The sequence below is a fragment of the Haematobia irritans genome, chromosome 2 (assembly GCF_050003625.1).
Source record: "Haematobia irritans isolate KBUSLIRL chromosome 2, ASM5000362v1, whole genome shotgun sequence".
Classification (NCBI taxonomy): domain Eukaryota; kingdom Metazoa; phylum Arthropoda; class Insecta; order Diptera; family Muscidae; genus Haematobia; species Haematobia irritans.
The window spans coordinates 183,439,026-183,456,122 of NC_134398.1; the positions used below are offsets into that span (position 1 = coordinate 183,439,026).

At 27.6% G+C, this 17,097-nt stretch overlaps 1 protein-coding gene across 3 annotated transcripts in view; it reads left to right on the top strand.

Moving 5' to 3' along the window:
- The window catches only part of LOC142226779 (bridge-like lipid transfer protein family member 3B), a 156,952-nt gene that overhangs the window by 79,289 nt on the left and 60,566 nt on the right, over positions 1–17,097 (top strand). For all 3 annotated transcript variants that reach the window (XM_075296983.1, XM_075296984.1, XM_075296985.1), the window contains exons 2-5: positions 12,743–12,944; positions 13,017–13,268; positions 13,554–13,946; positions 14,022–14,187. In XM_075296983.1, the coding sequence (XP_075153098.1) occupies positions 12,743–12,944; positions 13,017–13,268; positions 13,554–13,946; positions 14,022–14,187 (1,013 nt within the window). The remainder of the gene's footprint in view (positions 1–12,742; positions 12,945–13,016; positions 13,269–13,553; positions 13,947–14,021; positions 14,188–17,097) is intronic.

Below are 17,097 nucleotides of genomic sequence, written 5' to 3' on the forward strand. Positions count from 1 at the left end.
CGAAACTTTTGTTGGATTTGGTTCATCTTAAAATATCCCTATAGTCGACTCCTGCGGCTCATATGCGTAGATCCGCGGTTCATCACTTGTCTCATTGTCATAGACTTGCTTCGAAGCACCACGATTGAACCCATGAACCCATGATCCTATACAAGGTTCGCAGTAAGAACTTACTTAACTTATAAAATAAATGTATTTGTCTTTCAAGGTAAAAAAAAAAATTTAAAAGAATGAGAAGTTACAGAGAGGAGCATTACATTTAGAAAAAACTTGCACACTCCTCTCGCCTAGTAAAAACTGATGGATTATATTTTCACAATATGTCTTCAGTAAATTTTATCCGAAAATTTTATTAGTTGCAAACACATGTAAAAATTATTTTCCAAACCTAGAAGGATTAGAAAAAGTCCAATACTAAATAGTTTTCTACCCTTCCGCACCATATACTTTATACCAAGCTCGTATTATAATCATAATCTCGCCGTCGCTCAAAATGAGAGATCTACTGTTACATGCTTTAGTTGAGATATAAAAAGGGTTATTTCAAACGTAGAGTAACTTTAGAACTACGTTAATGTATTGACATTTATCATACGACATCATGGAAACCAAATTAATTTTAATCATACGACACTATGGAAACTAAAATATTATTAGTCATACGGCACCATGGCATAATAATTAATATAGATCATACGATACCACACATTAACTAAAGCAAATTTAAAACAGTTGCATTGAAAAAAATATATACATTATTCGTTTTTTGCTAAAGAACAAATTTAATAGATAACATAAAAAAAATTACAAATCGAACATTTATTTTATTATTAATGATCTAAATAAGTTAAATGTCTAAAGAATTTTGGTTATTCGAGAACTCATTTAAAATTTATTACTACTCATTCTTGTGCAATCTTATATACACGTTATTAATCAATGTGAGACATTTTGCCCTTTATGAATATGAAATTAAATGTATTTTAGCACTTACATATGCGTTATTTTTATATGACCTTTTAAATTCCATATCAATCATTCGTTAGCTTTTCGGAGAAATAAGAGGGATGTAAAATTTTTCCTTTTTTTGGATTTTGTTAAAAAACTGATGTAAGTAGATAAACTGTTCTGTTTTGGATTTTGTAAAAAAACGGTTGTAAGAAAAATGTACGAAATATTACTAATTTGGAGTTAAACACATCTCGTTTTTGTAATAAATATAATAAGACATCGAAACTTTAAAATCTACTAAATCCATGTAAAGATGAATTAAGATTTATTGTACACCCCTTGCAGTATTGCAAGTATTGGGGATTTTCGCACATATGGGGGATATTTCATAGTAGATGGATACGAAATTTTTGAGTTGGGAATTTAGTGGGGAATTACCAGAAATGTTGGGATTTTTGGGAGAATTTTTCCACATCAGGTTTCAAATAATAAATCACATGAAATTCTTTTTTTCCATTTTCTTAAATAAAATAGAGAATTTGGACTAGAAACGGAGGCAGGATTTTATTTGGAGGGGGCTAAGTGCTAAAAAGAATTTTGTAAAACTTTATTTCTTTAGAAAATTTTGTCAAAACTTTATTTCTATAGAAAATTTTGTCAAAATTTTATTTCTATAGAAACTTTTGTCAAAATTGTATTTCTATAGAAAATTTTGTCAAAATTTTATTTCTATAGACAATTTTGTCAAAATTTTATTTCTATAGAAAATTTTGTCAAAAATTTTATTTCTATAGAAAATTTTGTCAAAATTTTATTTCTATAGAAAATTTTGTCAAAATTTTATTTCTTTAGAAAATTTTGTCAAATTTTTTTTTCTATAGAAAATTTTGTCAAAATTTTATTTCTTTAGAAAATTTTGTCAAATTTTTATTTCTATAGAAAATTTTGTCAAAATTTTATTTCTATAGAAAATTTTGTCAAAATTGTATTTCTATAGAAAATTTTGTCAAAATTTTATTTCTATAGAAAATTTTTGTTCAAATTTTATTTCTGTAGAAAATTTTGTCAAAATGTTATTTCTATAGAAAATTTTGTCCACAATTTTATTTCTATAGAAAATTTTGTCAAAATTTTATTTCTATAGAAAATTTTGTCAAAATTTTATTTCTATAGAAAATTTTGTCAAAATTTTATTTCTATAGAAAATTTTGTCCACAATTTAATTTCTATAGAAAATTTTGTCCACAGTTTAATTTCTACAGAAATTTTTATCAAAATTTTATTACTATAGAAAATTTTGTCATAATTTTATTTCTATAGAAAATTTTGTCCACAGTTTGATTTCTACAGAAAATTTTGTCAAAATTTTATTTCTATAGAAAATTTTGTCAAAGGCCCCTCTTTCTTAAAATTTTATTTTTATAGAAACTTTTGTCAAATCTTTATTTCTATAGAAAATTTGTAACAATTTTATTTCTATAGAAAATTTTCTCAAAATTTTATTTCTATTGAGAATTATCATCAAGAATTTTACCCAACAGTAAAAAAGCTACCAATTTTGGTAGAATTCTACCAAATGTGACAACCGTGACTGTAATCGACAATAAGATAAAACTTGCAATAAGTATCCCTTTATTCCATTTTCTTTATTTTGTCCATCCGCCTAACACGGAAATAAACTCAAAATATTAATGAGAATTACTTCGTGTCATTTAGGCTTGGCAGAGAAAGTGTTAATTTTGATGACGTCTTAAATCGGATGATCTTTTGATCACCCGTCATCTCCAGGTTTTGTGTTTGGCAATCTTGATCTCATTGTAACTCGCAATGTGGCATAGATTTTTTTTTCAATTTTTCAATTATTACGGTTTTTCTACAGACTCCTTTTATTTTTTTTAATAATAACTTGTCAAAAATGTTTTGGTGTTTTTTTTTTTTTAAGAATTTTAATTTAAATTGGGAATTTTTGGAAATGAAAATGTCCTAATTTATGGACCAAATAATATTGACATGGAAATTAAAAAATTAATTAAAATTAATTAATTAAAATATTAAATAATGCATTTATGAAATCATTATATAGAATTGTCTTAAAAATCCAAATAAAATTTGGGTGATTTTGTAATTTAGACAAACTTTATAATAATTGATTTAAAAGTTTGTCTTCGAAAATCCAATTTTGAAAAAATATCTTAAAATTAAATTTTGGTAAAATATTAAATAAGTTTTTTTTAATAAATTTATTTAAAGATGCATCTTTTAAAATCAAATTTCGCGAAAAACGTATTCTATATCAAAATCTATTTTGTGTGAAAATTTTTCATTCCAGGACTTGATTTGCCTTCGACTAAACTAAAAAGAAAATATTTTGAATAGTGAAGCCAAAAGTTGTTAAACTAAAAAAACTTTTTTTAAATATTCGAGTGGAATTATGATTTATTTATTTCAAAAATATAAATTCTTTCCTATAAAAATAACACATATATCATACGCTATTATGTCCGTAAAGATATTATTAATCATACGCTTCAATGTTAATTAAAATTTATTATAAGCCCAGTTTATTACCTTATAAATAAAAAAATATATGTATTAGTTTTTATCTTACAAAAAAAAAAAAGATATAGGCGAAATTTCATGTTAACAAATTTTCCTATAAAGAAAATTATTTTTTTTTACTTAAAACTAACATTAAAAAACTATTGTTGAAAACATTTCAAGAAAATAAGCAAAAATTAAATTTTTGCTTAAAAAATAAGATAACGATAAAATATAAATATAATAATTTTAACAAATTAAATTTGTATGAGACGTTATATGTATATGCATTTTGCAAATTGCTACATAAAAATAAAATAAAAAAAATAAATAACAAATAAAAAATAAAATAACGAAATTTCCTTTTGCTTTCAGAGCATTTCTAGAGGCTATGACAATATGACGGGTACGGTGTATGAGTTATTCTACTTAACATATATCTTACGCCATTAGGTCCTTTGAAATATTATTAGTCATACGATTCATTGTACACTGTGTACTATATTGTTGGAAATAAATCAGAAAATACCCATTGCATTAACTAAATTATCGAATTTTTATTTGTAATTGTCCATGAAGGCATTTAAATATCCATGAAAGTCCCAATATTCCCATGTAAGTTAGTAGCCTATTCACTTAGCTGCTAGTGATTACTTGTTGGTCATGTTTACATTCTCTACAAGCTCTTGGCGGTTGCTTACACCATGTTGTCTGCCGCCTTACCTGTACTAAAAGTACCTTTTTCGTTTTGCCTTAACAATGAAAAAATAGAAAAATATCAAAAGAACAATAAAGTGTGATGTGTAAATATTCCGGTGAATGAAATGGCCAGAGGACAATTTCAGTTTACTTGCACCAACGATGACAACAAAGCAAAAACTGTGGAATTCACAACGGTTGGATATGTTCTCAGGGCATATCATCGGCAACATCAGCGAAATAAACAAAACACAAAAGGCAAAAAATAGAAAACAAATAAAAAAATAGTAAAAGAATACTGTCTTGAATGTGACAGTTTGATGGGAGTATGTGTAACAAGTAGCTTGTTGCGGAGCTTGTTTATTGAACGAAATATTCATATTTTATTTATGAATCAGGAGTAATACCCTACAACCATAAACATCAATGATATGAAAAAGGCAATTTGAAAAAAGGAATATTAAAACTTACATTAACGGAAAATTGGAAAAAATCTTGGCAAAAATATCTATGGAAATAAAATTTTGTATAGAAATAAAATTTTGACACAATTTTCTAGAGAAATACAATTTTGATAAAATTTTCTGTAGAAATAAAATTTTTACAAAATTTTTTATAGAAATAAAATTTTGACAAAATTTTCTATAGAAATAAAATTTTGATAAAAATTTCTATAGAAATAAAATGTTGGCACAATTTTCTTTAGAAATAAAATTTTGACAAAATATTCTATAGAAGTAAAATTTTGATAAAATTTTCTATAGAAATAAAATATTGACAACATTTTCTATAGAAATAAGTTTTGACAAAACTTTTTATATAAATCAAATTTTGACAAAATTTTTTATAGAAGTAAAATCTTGACAAAAATTTCTATAGAAATAAAGTTTTGACAAAATTTTCTATAGAAATAAAATTTTGACAAACATTTCTATAGAAATAAAATTTTGACAAAATTTTCTATAGAAATAAAATTTTGATAAAATTTTCTATAGAAAAAAAATTTTGACAAAATTTTCCATAGAACTAAAATTTGGACAAAACTTTTCATAGAAATAAAATTTTGACAAAATTTTCTATAGAAATAAAATTTTGACAAAATTTTCTATAGAAATAAAATTTTGACAAAATTTTCTTAGAAATAAAATTTTGACAAAATTTTCTATAGAAATAAAATTTTGACAACATTTTCTATAGAAATACAATTTTGAAAACATTTTCTATAGAAATAAAATCTTGACAAAATTTTCTATAGAAATAAAATCTTGACAAAATTTTTTATAGAAATTAAACTGTGACAAAATATTTTATAGAAATAAAACTGTGACAAAATTATCTATAGAAGTAAAATAATGACAAAAATTTGTATAGAAATAAAGTTTTGACAAAATTTTCTATAGAAATAAAATCTTGACAAAATTTTCTATAGAAATAAAATTTTGACAAAATGTTCTAAACAAATAAAACTGTGACAACATTTTCTATAGAAATAAAATTTTGACAAAATTTTTTATAGAAATAAAATTTTGACAAAATTTTCCATAGAAATAAAATTTTGACAAAATTTTCCATAGAAATAAAATTTTGACAAAATTTTTCATAGAAATAAAATTTTGACAAAATTTTCTAATGAAATAAAATTTTGACAAAATTTTCTATAGAAATAAAATTTTGACAAAATTTTCTTAGAAATAAAATTTTGACAAATTTTTTTATAGAAATAAAACGTTAACAACATTTTCTATAGAAATAAAATTTTGACAAAAATTTTCTATAGAAATAAAACTGTGGCAAAATTATCTATAGAAATAAAATCTTGACAAAATTTTCTATAGAAATTAAACTGTGACAAAATTTTCTATAGAAATAAAATTTTGACAAAATTTTCTATACAAATAAAATTTTGACAAAATTTTCTATAGAAATAAAATTTTGACAAAATTTTCTATAGAAAAAAATTTTTGACAAAATTTTCTATAGAAATAAAATTTTGACAAAATTTCTATGGCAATAAAATATTTTTTGAGTGATTGTCAAGTTGCCTGGTATCCGATGCGAACAAATTGTTTTGACGGTTAAATTTTCAAGCAATTTTGAAGTTGTGCTGCTTGTCTCAATTACACGATAGGTCGCGAAATTCGTCTTGGAGCGTTCTACAACCTTTGTTGAATTCATCATAAAACCGACAAACACTGGTCCTTGACGGAGCTTCGTCGTAATAAGTTCGGAGCTTGAATAAGTTCATCCACGTCGAAAGTTGTAAAAAAAACAAAACTCGCTCGAAAATGTTCACGATTTATTTCAAGTTTTTAGACGTGATGAATCTTTCAAGTTGCTGTAAACAACAGAAATTAGCGCGATTATGTCAAAACGTTCTGAGTATATATAACCTTAAACTTTAAAGCTTTACGATAGAGCTGTCTGTTGCAATATCTCGCCAAATAAAAAGCAGCCCTTGTATAGTGAAATCATTTTCTGAGGACTCGGCTATAAATGTTGCCCCTTCATCAGTTTTCATCACAGATTTGGACAATATATTTGATCGATCTGCCAATTTTATTACATGGTGAAAGAAATCCCACTTCCGCTTTCGAGAATTTGGAACACGATCTCCGCTTTAATGGTATTGTCTGTTCAAAATTTTGATTTTATTGCAACTAGCCTGAGATGACAAAAATATTATACTTTGTTTAAATTTTCAATAATTACGGATTTTCCACAGCAATGCCTATTCCTCTATTTTGATTTTTTTTGCATTTTAATTTAATTGTAGCCATGGTGTAGTATAAGTAATATTAATACATTAATATTACTTATACCCACCATGGGCTTAATAGAATTTTAAATAACCTTAATATTATTTAATACAATATAATATAAATAAAGTGAGAAATTATTCTATAAACTTTGAAGATGTTCACTTTAACATTAGCCATAAAATTTCACCCATGTAGTTAATTAAAAAATAACGGTCATTTAATTGATGGCCACTAAAATTTCACACTGCATCCGTATATTTTTGATTTGTGCTGATGCAGTTTGGAATGGGTCGTCCATAGCTGTTGAGAAAATTGTAATGCATGAATAACCACATGTAAGTATCAGAAATGTCATAATCATCGTTAGCAACAAACTAGAGGTGTGCACGTGAGTAATAGTTTACTCACACTCACGACTGAAAAATCATACTCACGCACGATATTTTTTGGTAGGACTCACGCACACTCACGAAAAGAAATTTTGTACTCACGCACACTCACGCACAAAAACGTCCTGACTTACGAAAAATACCGTGACTCATGAAAAATATCGTGACTCACGAATAATTTTATGATTAATTTACCTTACCGAAGTGTCTGAAAACATGAGCATTATTAAAATCGAGAGTGTTATTAAACTCTTAACATCCCAGGTGTCACTAAAATTGTAATTGAATTTAACTCTTAAGCGTTTTATGTTGGTGAGCAGGAATATTTTCGTGAGTATAATTCCTAACTCATGCACACTCACGAATATATTATTTTCGTGACTCACGCTCACGCACGACATTTTGGTTTGTTAATCACGCTCACGCACACTCACGCTGTTGTCATGAGCGTGACTCACGACTCACGCACGAATCACGAAAATTTTCGTGAGTCACGATAATTTCGTGTCACGTGCACACCTCTACAACAAACCCAGCATTTAATATATTAAAGTACTTTGTTATAGCCTTTAAAATGTAGACACTGATCCAGTGATACCAGGGGATTTTTGAAAATTCCTTACGCATCTTCAAAAATTTACCTTTTTCCTACGTCCCAAATTTTCCCCTACAACTTTCTCTACGGTAAAATTCGAAGAAATATTATAAGAAAATTACGAAAAATTTATTTTTACATTCAGTTTCATAAAAAAGAGTTCAAATAAGCATCATAAAATAATTCATTACAGAAATTAAGTGTGAAGAAACTTTATCTTATTTGTTATGAAAGTTTACGGGCACTGTACAAATTCCTCCAGTTGATTATAAATGAGAAAATCGAATTAAAAATTTAGTGATTTAACTTGTTTCTCTCCTTAGGTGTGTAAATATAACCATTGCGGTATGCGAACACCTATTTACCTTTAAAAATATATAAATAAATATTAATTATCTTCAATTAATGAAGTTTTGGATCTTAAAAAATGTGAAATATTAAGCAAAAGTATTTTTTGTAAAATTTTAGAAAAAAATCGCTATATTTGTACTGAGAATCAACCCTTTTTCCCTACGTTTGTAGCTTTAGAAAAAAAATTCCTGCAAAAAATGATTTTTTCCTACATCTGACATCACTGCACTGTTCTGTCCGATTTACGTCTATAACGGCAAGAATTAAAATATTTATATAATTAATACATTATTCATAACATTCATTGCCCTCATTTACCATTACCAAATAGCCATGGTGTTGTATAAGTAATAATAATACATTAATATTGCTTATACCCACCATGGGCCTAAGAGAATTTTAAATAACTTAAATATTATTAGTAAATAATTTGGAAAATTGTTTTGCAAACTTTAAACCTTTTGACTTCACCCTTGGTTGTGAAATTTCACCTATGTAGACAATTAAAAATTAATTGCCATATTATTGGAAAATTAACCTTATCAATTAAAGACCACTAAAATTTCATACACCATCCATATAAGTTTTTGATTGCAGTATCGAATAGCTCCCTCCATAGCTATTGAGAAAATTGTAAAACCCATCATTTCAAGGTAATGCGAGCATGAACGACGACGACAGTTCAGTATCAAAAATCTCATCATCATCAACATTGGCAAATATCCCAATTGCTTCTATATTGACTGCTCCATTGAAAGTTAAATAATAGCAAAACATTTCAGTGACGTTTGGAACGTATAACGCCATGGGGGTCAATGAATATGACCGTCCAAAAAAGCAACAAAAACCCATTTGGCTGAGTAAGACAATATCAACAAATGACTATCGTTGGGCAACAACATTTTGTTGCAGACATGGGAATCAAATAGGAAAAAATGTTTGAATGACTTTGACTAATCTACAAATACATACATACGTCCGAAAACACAAGTCACACATACATGCACAATTTTCCCTCCCACTTTATTATAACAAACCTCATTCGGTTAATGATGTGTAAGCCTTTATTACGGACTTTGATTGTATTTTTCTGGGACATCATATCATCATCCATGTGTGAGTGCATGTGTGTGTGAGTATTAAGGTAACAAAGTGATGAGGTTATTAACATCCCAAACAGGTAGATAACCTCTACTCCTTTTTTCCGCCTTTATAGACCTTCCTTTGTTGATTGGATCATTTTTGTCTTCATTGGAAATTCTGTTGAATGCTCAGGTTTTGAAAACTATTTTGGGCTCTGGTAAAAATAGAATAATTTGTTTGGTTTTTCTCCTAGATAGACATGTGTATGTCTATGTCATTATTCCGTGTAATTATCGTCATGACCAAATTTTATTTAATTAAGTTAGATAACAATAATTAGAACGAAACAAAAAGCATGCTGAAAAACTCTTGTGCAGTAGTTTGCCTTGGATATGACGGTAAGGATAATAAATAGACCAGGAATAAAACAAAGTTGGAATTAGTGATGGATGTCAATACTCTCTGGCATCTAACATATGTACTTCAATAAATACTGTACGAGGTTAGACTCGATTTCTATAGAAAATTTTGACAAAATTTTATTTCTATAGAAAATTTTGTCAAAATTTTATCTCTATAGAAAATTTTGTCAAAATTTTATTTCTATAGAAAATTTTGTCAAAATTTTATTTCTAGAGAAAATTTTGTCAAAATTTTATCTCTATAAAAAATTTTGTCAAAATTTTATCTCTATAGAAAATTTTGTCAAAATTTTATTTCTATGGAAAATGTGGGCAAAATTTTATTTCTATAGAAAATTTTGTCAAAATTTTATATTTATGGAAAATTTTGCCAAAATTTTATTTCTATAGAAAGTTTTGTCAATATTTTATCTCTATAGACAATTTTGTCAAAATTTTATCTCTATAGAAAATTTTATCAAAATTTTATCTCTACAGAAAATTTTGTCAAAATTTTATCTCTATAGAAAATTTTGTCAAAATTTTATCTCTATAGAAAATTTTGTCAAAATTTTATCTCTATAGAAAATTTTGTCAAAATTTTACCTCTATAGAAAATTTTTTCAAAATTTTATCTCTATAGAAAATTTTGTGAAAATTTTATCTCTATAGAAAATGTTGTCAAAATTTTATCTCTATAGAAAATTTTGTCAAAATTTTATCTCTATAGAAAATTTTGTCAAAATGTTATCTCTATAGAAAATTTTGTCAAAATTTTATCTCTATAGAAAATTTTGTCAAAATTTTATCTCTATAGAAAATTTTGTCAAAATGTTATCTCTATAGAAAATTTTGTCAAAATTTTATCTCTATAGAAAATTTTGTCAAAAATTTTATCTCTATAGAAAATTTTGTCAAAATTTTATCTCTATAGAAAATTTTGTCAAAATTTTATCTCTATGGAAAATTTTGTCAAAATTTTATCTCTATAGAAAATTTTGTCAAAATTTTATCTCTATAGAAAATTTTGTCAAAATTTAATTTCTATAGAAAATTTTGTCAATATTTTATTTCTATAGAAAATTTGGTCAAAATTTTATTTCTGTAGAAAATTTTGTCAAAATTTTATTTCTATAGAAAATTTTGTCAAAATTTTATTTCTATAGAAAATTTTGTCAAAATTTTATTTCTATAGAAAATTTTGTCAAAATTTTATTTCTTTATAATTTTTTTTCAAAATTTTATCTCTATAGGAAATTTTGTCAAAATTTAATTTCTATAGGAAATTTTGCCAAAATTCAATTTCTATAGAAAAATTTGTAAAAATTTTATTTCTATAGAAAATTTTGTCAAAATTTTATTTCTATCGAAAATTTGGTCAAAGTTTTATCTCTATAGAAAATTTTGTCAACATTTTATCTCTATAGAAAATTTTGTCAAAATTTTATCACTATAGAAAATTTTATCAAAATTTTATCACTATAGAAAATTTTGTCAAAATTTTATCACTATAGAAAATTTTGTCAAAATTTTATCACTATAGAAAATTTTATCAAAATTTTATCACTATAGAAAATTTTGTCAAAATTTTATCACTATAGAAAATTTTGTCAAAATTTTATCTGTATAGAAAATTTTGTCAACATTTTATTTCTATGGAAAATTTTGCTAAAATTTTATTTCTATAGAAAATTTGGGCAACATATTATTTCTATAGAGAATTTTGTCAAAATTTTATCTCTGTAGAAAATTTTGTCAAAATTCTATCTCTGTAGAAAATTTTGTCAAAATTTTATCACTATAGAACATTTTGTCAAAATTTTATCACTATAGAAAATTTTGTCAAAATTTTATCACTATAGAAAATTTTGTCAAAATTTTATCTGTATAGAAAATTTTGTCAAAATTTTATCTGTATAGAAAATTTTGTCAACATTTTATTTCTATGGAAAATTTTGCTAAAATTTTATTTCTATAGAAAATTTGGGCAACATATTATTTCTATAGAGAATTTTGTCAAAATTTTATCTCTGTAGAAAATTTTGTCAAAATTCTATCTCTGTAGAAAATTTTGTCAAAATTTTATCACTATAGAAAATTTTGTCAAAATTTTATCACTATAGAAAATTTTGTCAAAATTTTATCTGTATAGAGAATTTTGTCAAAATTTTATCTCTATAGAAAATTTTGTCAAAATTCTATCTCTGTAGAAAATTTTGTCAAAATTTTATCACTATAGACAATTTTGTCAAAATTTTATCACTATAGAAAATTTTGCCAAAATTTTATCACTATAGAAAATTTTGCCAAAATTTTATCACTATAGAAAATTTTGCCAAAATTTTATCTCTATACAAATTTTGTCAAAATTTTATCTCTATAGAAAATTTTATAAAACTTTTATATCTATAGAAAATTTTGTAAAATTGTTATCTCTATAGAAAATTTTGTCAAAATTTTATCCTTATAGAAAATTTTGTCAAAATTTTATACCTATAGAAAATTTTGTCAAAATTTTATTTCTATAGAAAATTTTGTGAAAATGTTATCTCTATAGAAAATTTTGTCAAAATGTTATCTCTATAGAAAATTTTGTCGAAATGTTATCTCTATAGAAAATTTTGTCAAAATTCTATCTCTATAGAAATTTTTTTTTTTAAATTTATCTCTATAGAAAATTTTGTCAAACTTTTATTTCTATAGAACATTTTGTCCAAGTTTTATTTCTATAGATAATTTTCTCAATATTTTATTTCTATAGAAAATTTTGTCAAAATTTTATTTCCATAGAAAATTTTGTCAAAATGTTATTTCTATTGAAAATTTTCTTAAAATTCTATTTCTTTATCATATAGCCACCCTGTATAAATTAAGTCAAATTTTCTACGTCTTCCCTTTGAGGGCGTTGAGAGAGAGAGCTCTAAGACCTCATTTAGTCCCATAATTTTAAATTCTTATTTTTTTATTAATTTACAGATACACCAAAAATCTATCACCAGACAAAGTCAATCTCAGCACATTTCGCGGAGAAGGTGAACTTTCAAATTTACAACTAGATGAAGCCGTTCTTACTGAACTCTTGGAGTTACCATCATGGCTGCGTTTAACATCGGCCTGGTGTAATCATGTATCATTTCGTATTAGTTGGACCAAATTGAAAAGTGTACCCATCACATTGGTGAGTTTTCACTAAGATTATCCACAAAAATATGGCCTTAATTACTTCCCGTCTTTTTTCTTTATTCCATAGACATTGGATGAAGTGAACATAACTGTAGAGACATGTGATCCAAATGCTCGACAAACTGATAGTAAATCTCCAAATGGTACAAGTGCTGGTCCAGGTGGTGGGGGAGGTGCGAGCAGTGCTGGTGGTGGGTCATTGCCACAAATTCCTCAGGGCAAATATAGTTTCATACATAAAGTAGTTGATGGCATTACCATTGTGGTGAATACAGTGAATGTGAAATTTTTGAGTACAGCATTCATAGCCTCTGTGCAGGTAGGTGGCAAAACACAATAAATAGGGGATTTCTTATGGTATGTTCACACTGGACAAATATTTGAAATAAATCGGTCTGAGACCAACAAGTATATAAGCTCGTATTGGGTATGTGTATAAGAATATCATAGGAATATTTTCTGAAAATGGTACCCAGTAATTTCGTAGTAATCATGGGAAATGTTTTGATTTTTTTCAAATATTTGTGGCCGGTGTGACCATGCTCTTACTCTTATTTTCATTGATATATGATTTCTTCCTTCTTCTCCCTCCATTTTCTTCTAGATGTCTCGAATTCGTGTCGAATCAAAAACACCAAAATGGGCCACTGGTGATTTACGTTTCACCCGCCTTAAGGATACCCAAAAGGGTATTATATTAATTTTCAAAGAGCTCTCATGGCAAACGGTACGCATAGAGGCCAGTTCCACACAGGATAGATCATTGACCCCCCTGCGTTTGTTAACAAATCATGCTCGTTGCCGTATAACGATTAGGAAACGTTTGGCTGATTGTAGTCTATTGGCTTCACGTCTGGTATTAATACTCGATGATCTGTTATGGGTTTTAACGGATTCCCAATTGAAAGCAGCCTTACATTTTGTTGACTCTCTATCGGGTCTTATAAAGGCGGCAACACATGCTACACAAAAATCAAAAGCAGCTCGTAAATTGGAGGTAATTTTTGTTGAGCTATTTTGTTTCATTTATTTTTATTTAATTTGCTAATTGAATTGAATTTCTTTATTATAGACTCTTCCTGAATATCAGGCCCAATTGGCCCAACAGCAGAATCGTCAAAGCGAATCCTCACATACAAATACCCAAGTGAAAATGTTCAATGCCTTTGATGTGAGAGAGACATCGTATCATTTCTTTAGTCAACGAATTGATTTGCATTTGTGTGATGATGAAGGAGGTAGGTATCACTAGTAGTCTTCCAAAGGAGATACATTTTTGTGGAAAAGGGTATTCTAATAAGAGGTTGGGTGTTTTCTTAAATTCAATTGATAGTTTTTGAAATAAATGATCCTACGTTTATTTCGCAACAAAGAGGAAGGTATTCCGTTAAAAATGAAAAAGAATATCACCACGACCACGTTTATAGTAGGACCATATCCTTTTTATCATCATAGCATGGTGATGGAAGTACAATAAGTTTGCCATTCAATTATGGAGACATTCTAAGATGATCTGGAGATGTCCCTATGTCCGTCTATTTGTATGTTGTATTTGCCCTACAGCTTTCGACGATTGGCACCGATTCAATTTTTGTTTGCAAGTATGAAAAGTTTGAAGATGGGATATATTGATACAGGTTTTGATATAACCCCCATATAAACACAGTTCTCGACTAAGCTGCCTGAGCATCTAGACACCGCCTTTACCTGAAATGCGATATCTCGAAATATTTAAGGTGTACAGATATGATGTGTAACATTATATTACATGCGGTCTTCTAGATATAACAATTTTTATTAAATTTTCCTGAAATCCATAGGAATTTTAAGTCCACAAATAAGTGTGACGAATACGGTGAATATCGGTCTGTGTCTTGTTACAACCCTCCAGATAGAGCGATCTATTGATATGCCTTCTTAGGATTCTAGACACTGCAATTTTATCCGATTTGCCATAAATTGAAAATCTTGAAGTCTCTTAGATGCGCAAATTGGTGTACCGATTATGGTGTGTGTCGGTCCATGCTTTGGTATAGCCCCCCATATAGACCGGTCTCCCGATTTAATTACATGGGCTCTTAGTCGTCCAAATTTGTTTCTGATATGTCTTAAATTCGAAATCTAGAGGTATTTCTAGGTGTGCCGAATATGGTCTAGCCTCCATGTGGCCGACTTTTGGGCTTCTACATATCGCAATTTTTATTAGAAATCTAGAGTTGTTCTAGGTCCACAATCGGCCCGTTTAAACTAACGGCTGCACATACTTGTTTTTATTGACTTAAGTCTTTAGATATAACAAATTTTCGTATACCCCTTCAAAAATACTAAAGCATCACAGCTTCTACTTACTATCGAGCATCCCTAGAGTAATCGAGCGAAAAGAAAGCCATTCGTCGCATTCGGGGTCTCCGAACCAGCGATACACCACAATTTACCACAGCCGATATCAATGTAATCAACAGCGCGAAGCCATTCAAGGCGCTTGGACCCCGATGAAATATCTATCTAATGCTGAAGCATCTGGGAATATTGGGAGTTGAGTTCTTGTCCAGACTCCTCAATTTGTCCTTGGAATCGATACGGTCAACCATGCCAGACTCTTTGAAGACATTGATAACACGTCCCTATCGGCAGGAACCAAGCATTGGGTTCTAAGTTACAGGTGCGGGCGCCAGTCGTATGTGGAATTTAGGGATAAGAAGTCAAGGCCGCATTGAGTGAAACAGAGAGTTCCCAAAGGTGGAATGATATCTCCGGCACTGTTCAACCTTTACCTACCCTCTATTTCATATACATACATACCTGCCAGAAAGCTGTCCTTAGAAAGGCCACAGGATGTCAGCGGAGTACACCCATGGATCACCTTTATGTGCAGACCAGGACCGTAGACACAATTATATGTTGTCAAAGTAGTATCACAGGAATCATGGGTTGATCTACATTATCTAGAGGGCGAGATCCAGCGCTATAGAAGATTGTCTCTAGATCAGGCAGCATACCAGGCAGGTCGGAACAGTATTCATGAGAATACTGTGGTTGAAGCGGTTAAAAGGTTAATCCCGTTCTAGAATTCCGATCACTGCCTACAGCACCGAAGGAAAAAGACCTCCGGTGGTAGTTATGGCCCAATTTTTGACATAATTTTCTATAGAAATAAAATTTCGACAAAAATTTCTATAGAAATAAAATTTTGACAAAATTTTCTATAGAAATAAAATTTTGACAAAATTTTTTATAGAAATAAAATTTTGATAAAATTTTCTACAGAAATAAAATTTTGATAAATTTTCCTATGGAAGTAATATTTCGACAAATTTATCTATAGAAATAAAATGCTGACAAAATTTTCTATAGAACTTTGTTAAAAATTTCAATAGTAATAAAATTTTGACAAAAGTTTCTAAGAAATAAAATTATGATAAATTTTTCTATAGAAATAAAATTTTGTCAAAAATTTCAATAGAAATAAAATGTTGACAAAAATTTCTAGAGAAATAAAATTTCGAAAAAATTTTCTATAGAAATAAAATTTTGACCCAGGAATCTTGGGTTGATCTACATTATCTAAAGGGCGAGATCCAGCGCTATAGAAGATTGTGTCTAGATCAGACAGCATACCAGGCAGGTCGGAACAGTATTCATGAGAATACTGTGGTTGAAGCGGTTAAAAGGTTAATCCCGTTCTAGAATTCCGATCACTGCCTACAGCACCGAAGGAAAAAGACCTCCGGTGGTAGTTATGGCCCAATTTTTGACATAATTTTCTATAGAAATAAAATTTCGACAAAATTTTCTAAAGAAATAAAATTTCGACAAAAATTTCTATAGAAATAAAATTTTGACAAAATTTTCTATAGAAATAAAATTTTGACAAAATTTTCTATAGAAATAAAATTTTGACAAAATTTTTTATAGAAATAAAATTTTAATAAATTTTCCTATAGAAGTAATATTTCGACAAATTTTTCTATAGAAATAAAATGCTGACAAAATTTTCTATAGAACTTTGTCAAAAATTTAAATAGTAATAAAATTTTGACAAGAGTTTCTAAGAAATAAAATTATGATAAATTTTTCTATAGAAATAAAATTTTGTCAAAAATTTCAATAGAAATAAAATGTTGACAAAAATTTCTAGAGAAATAAAA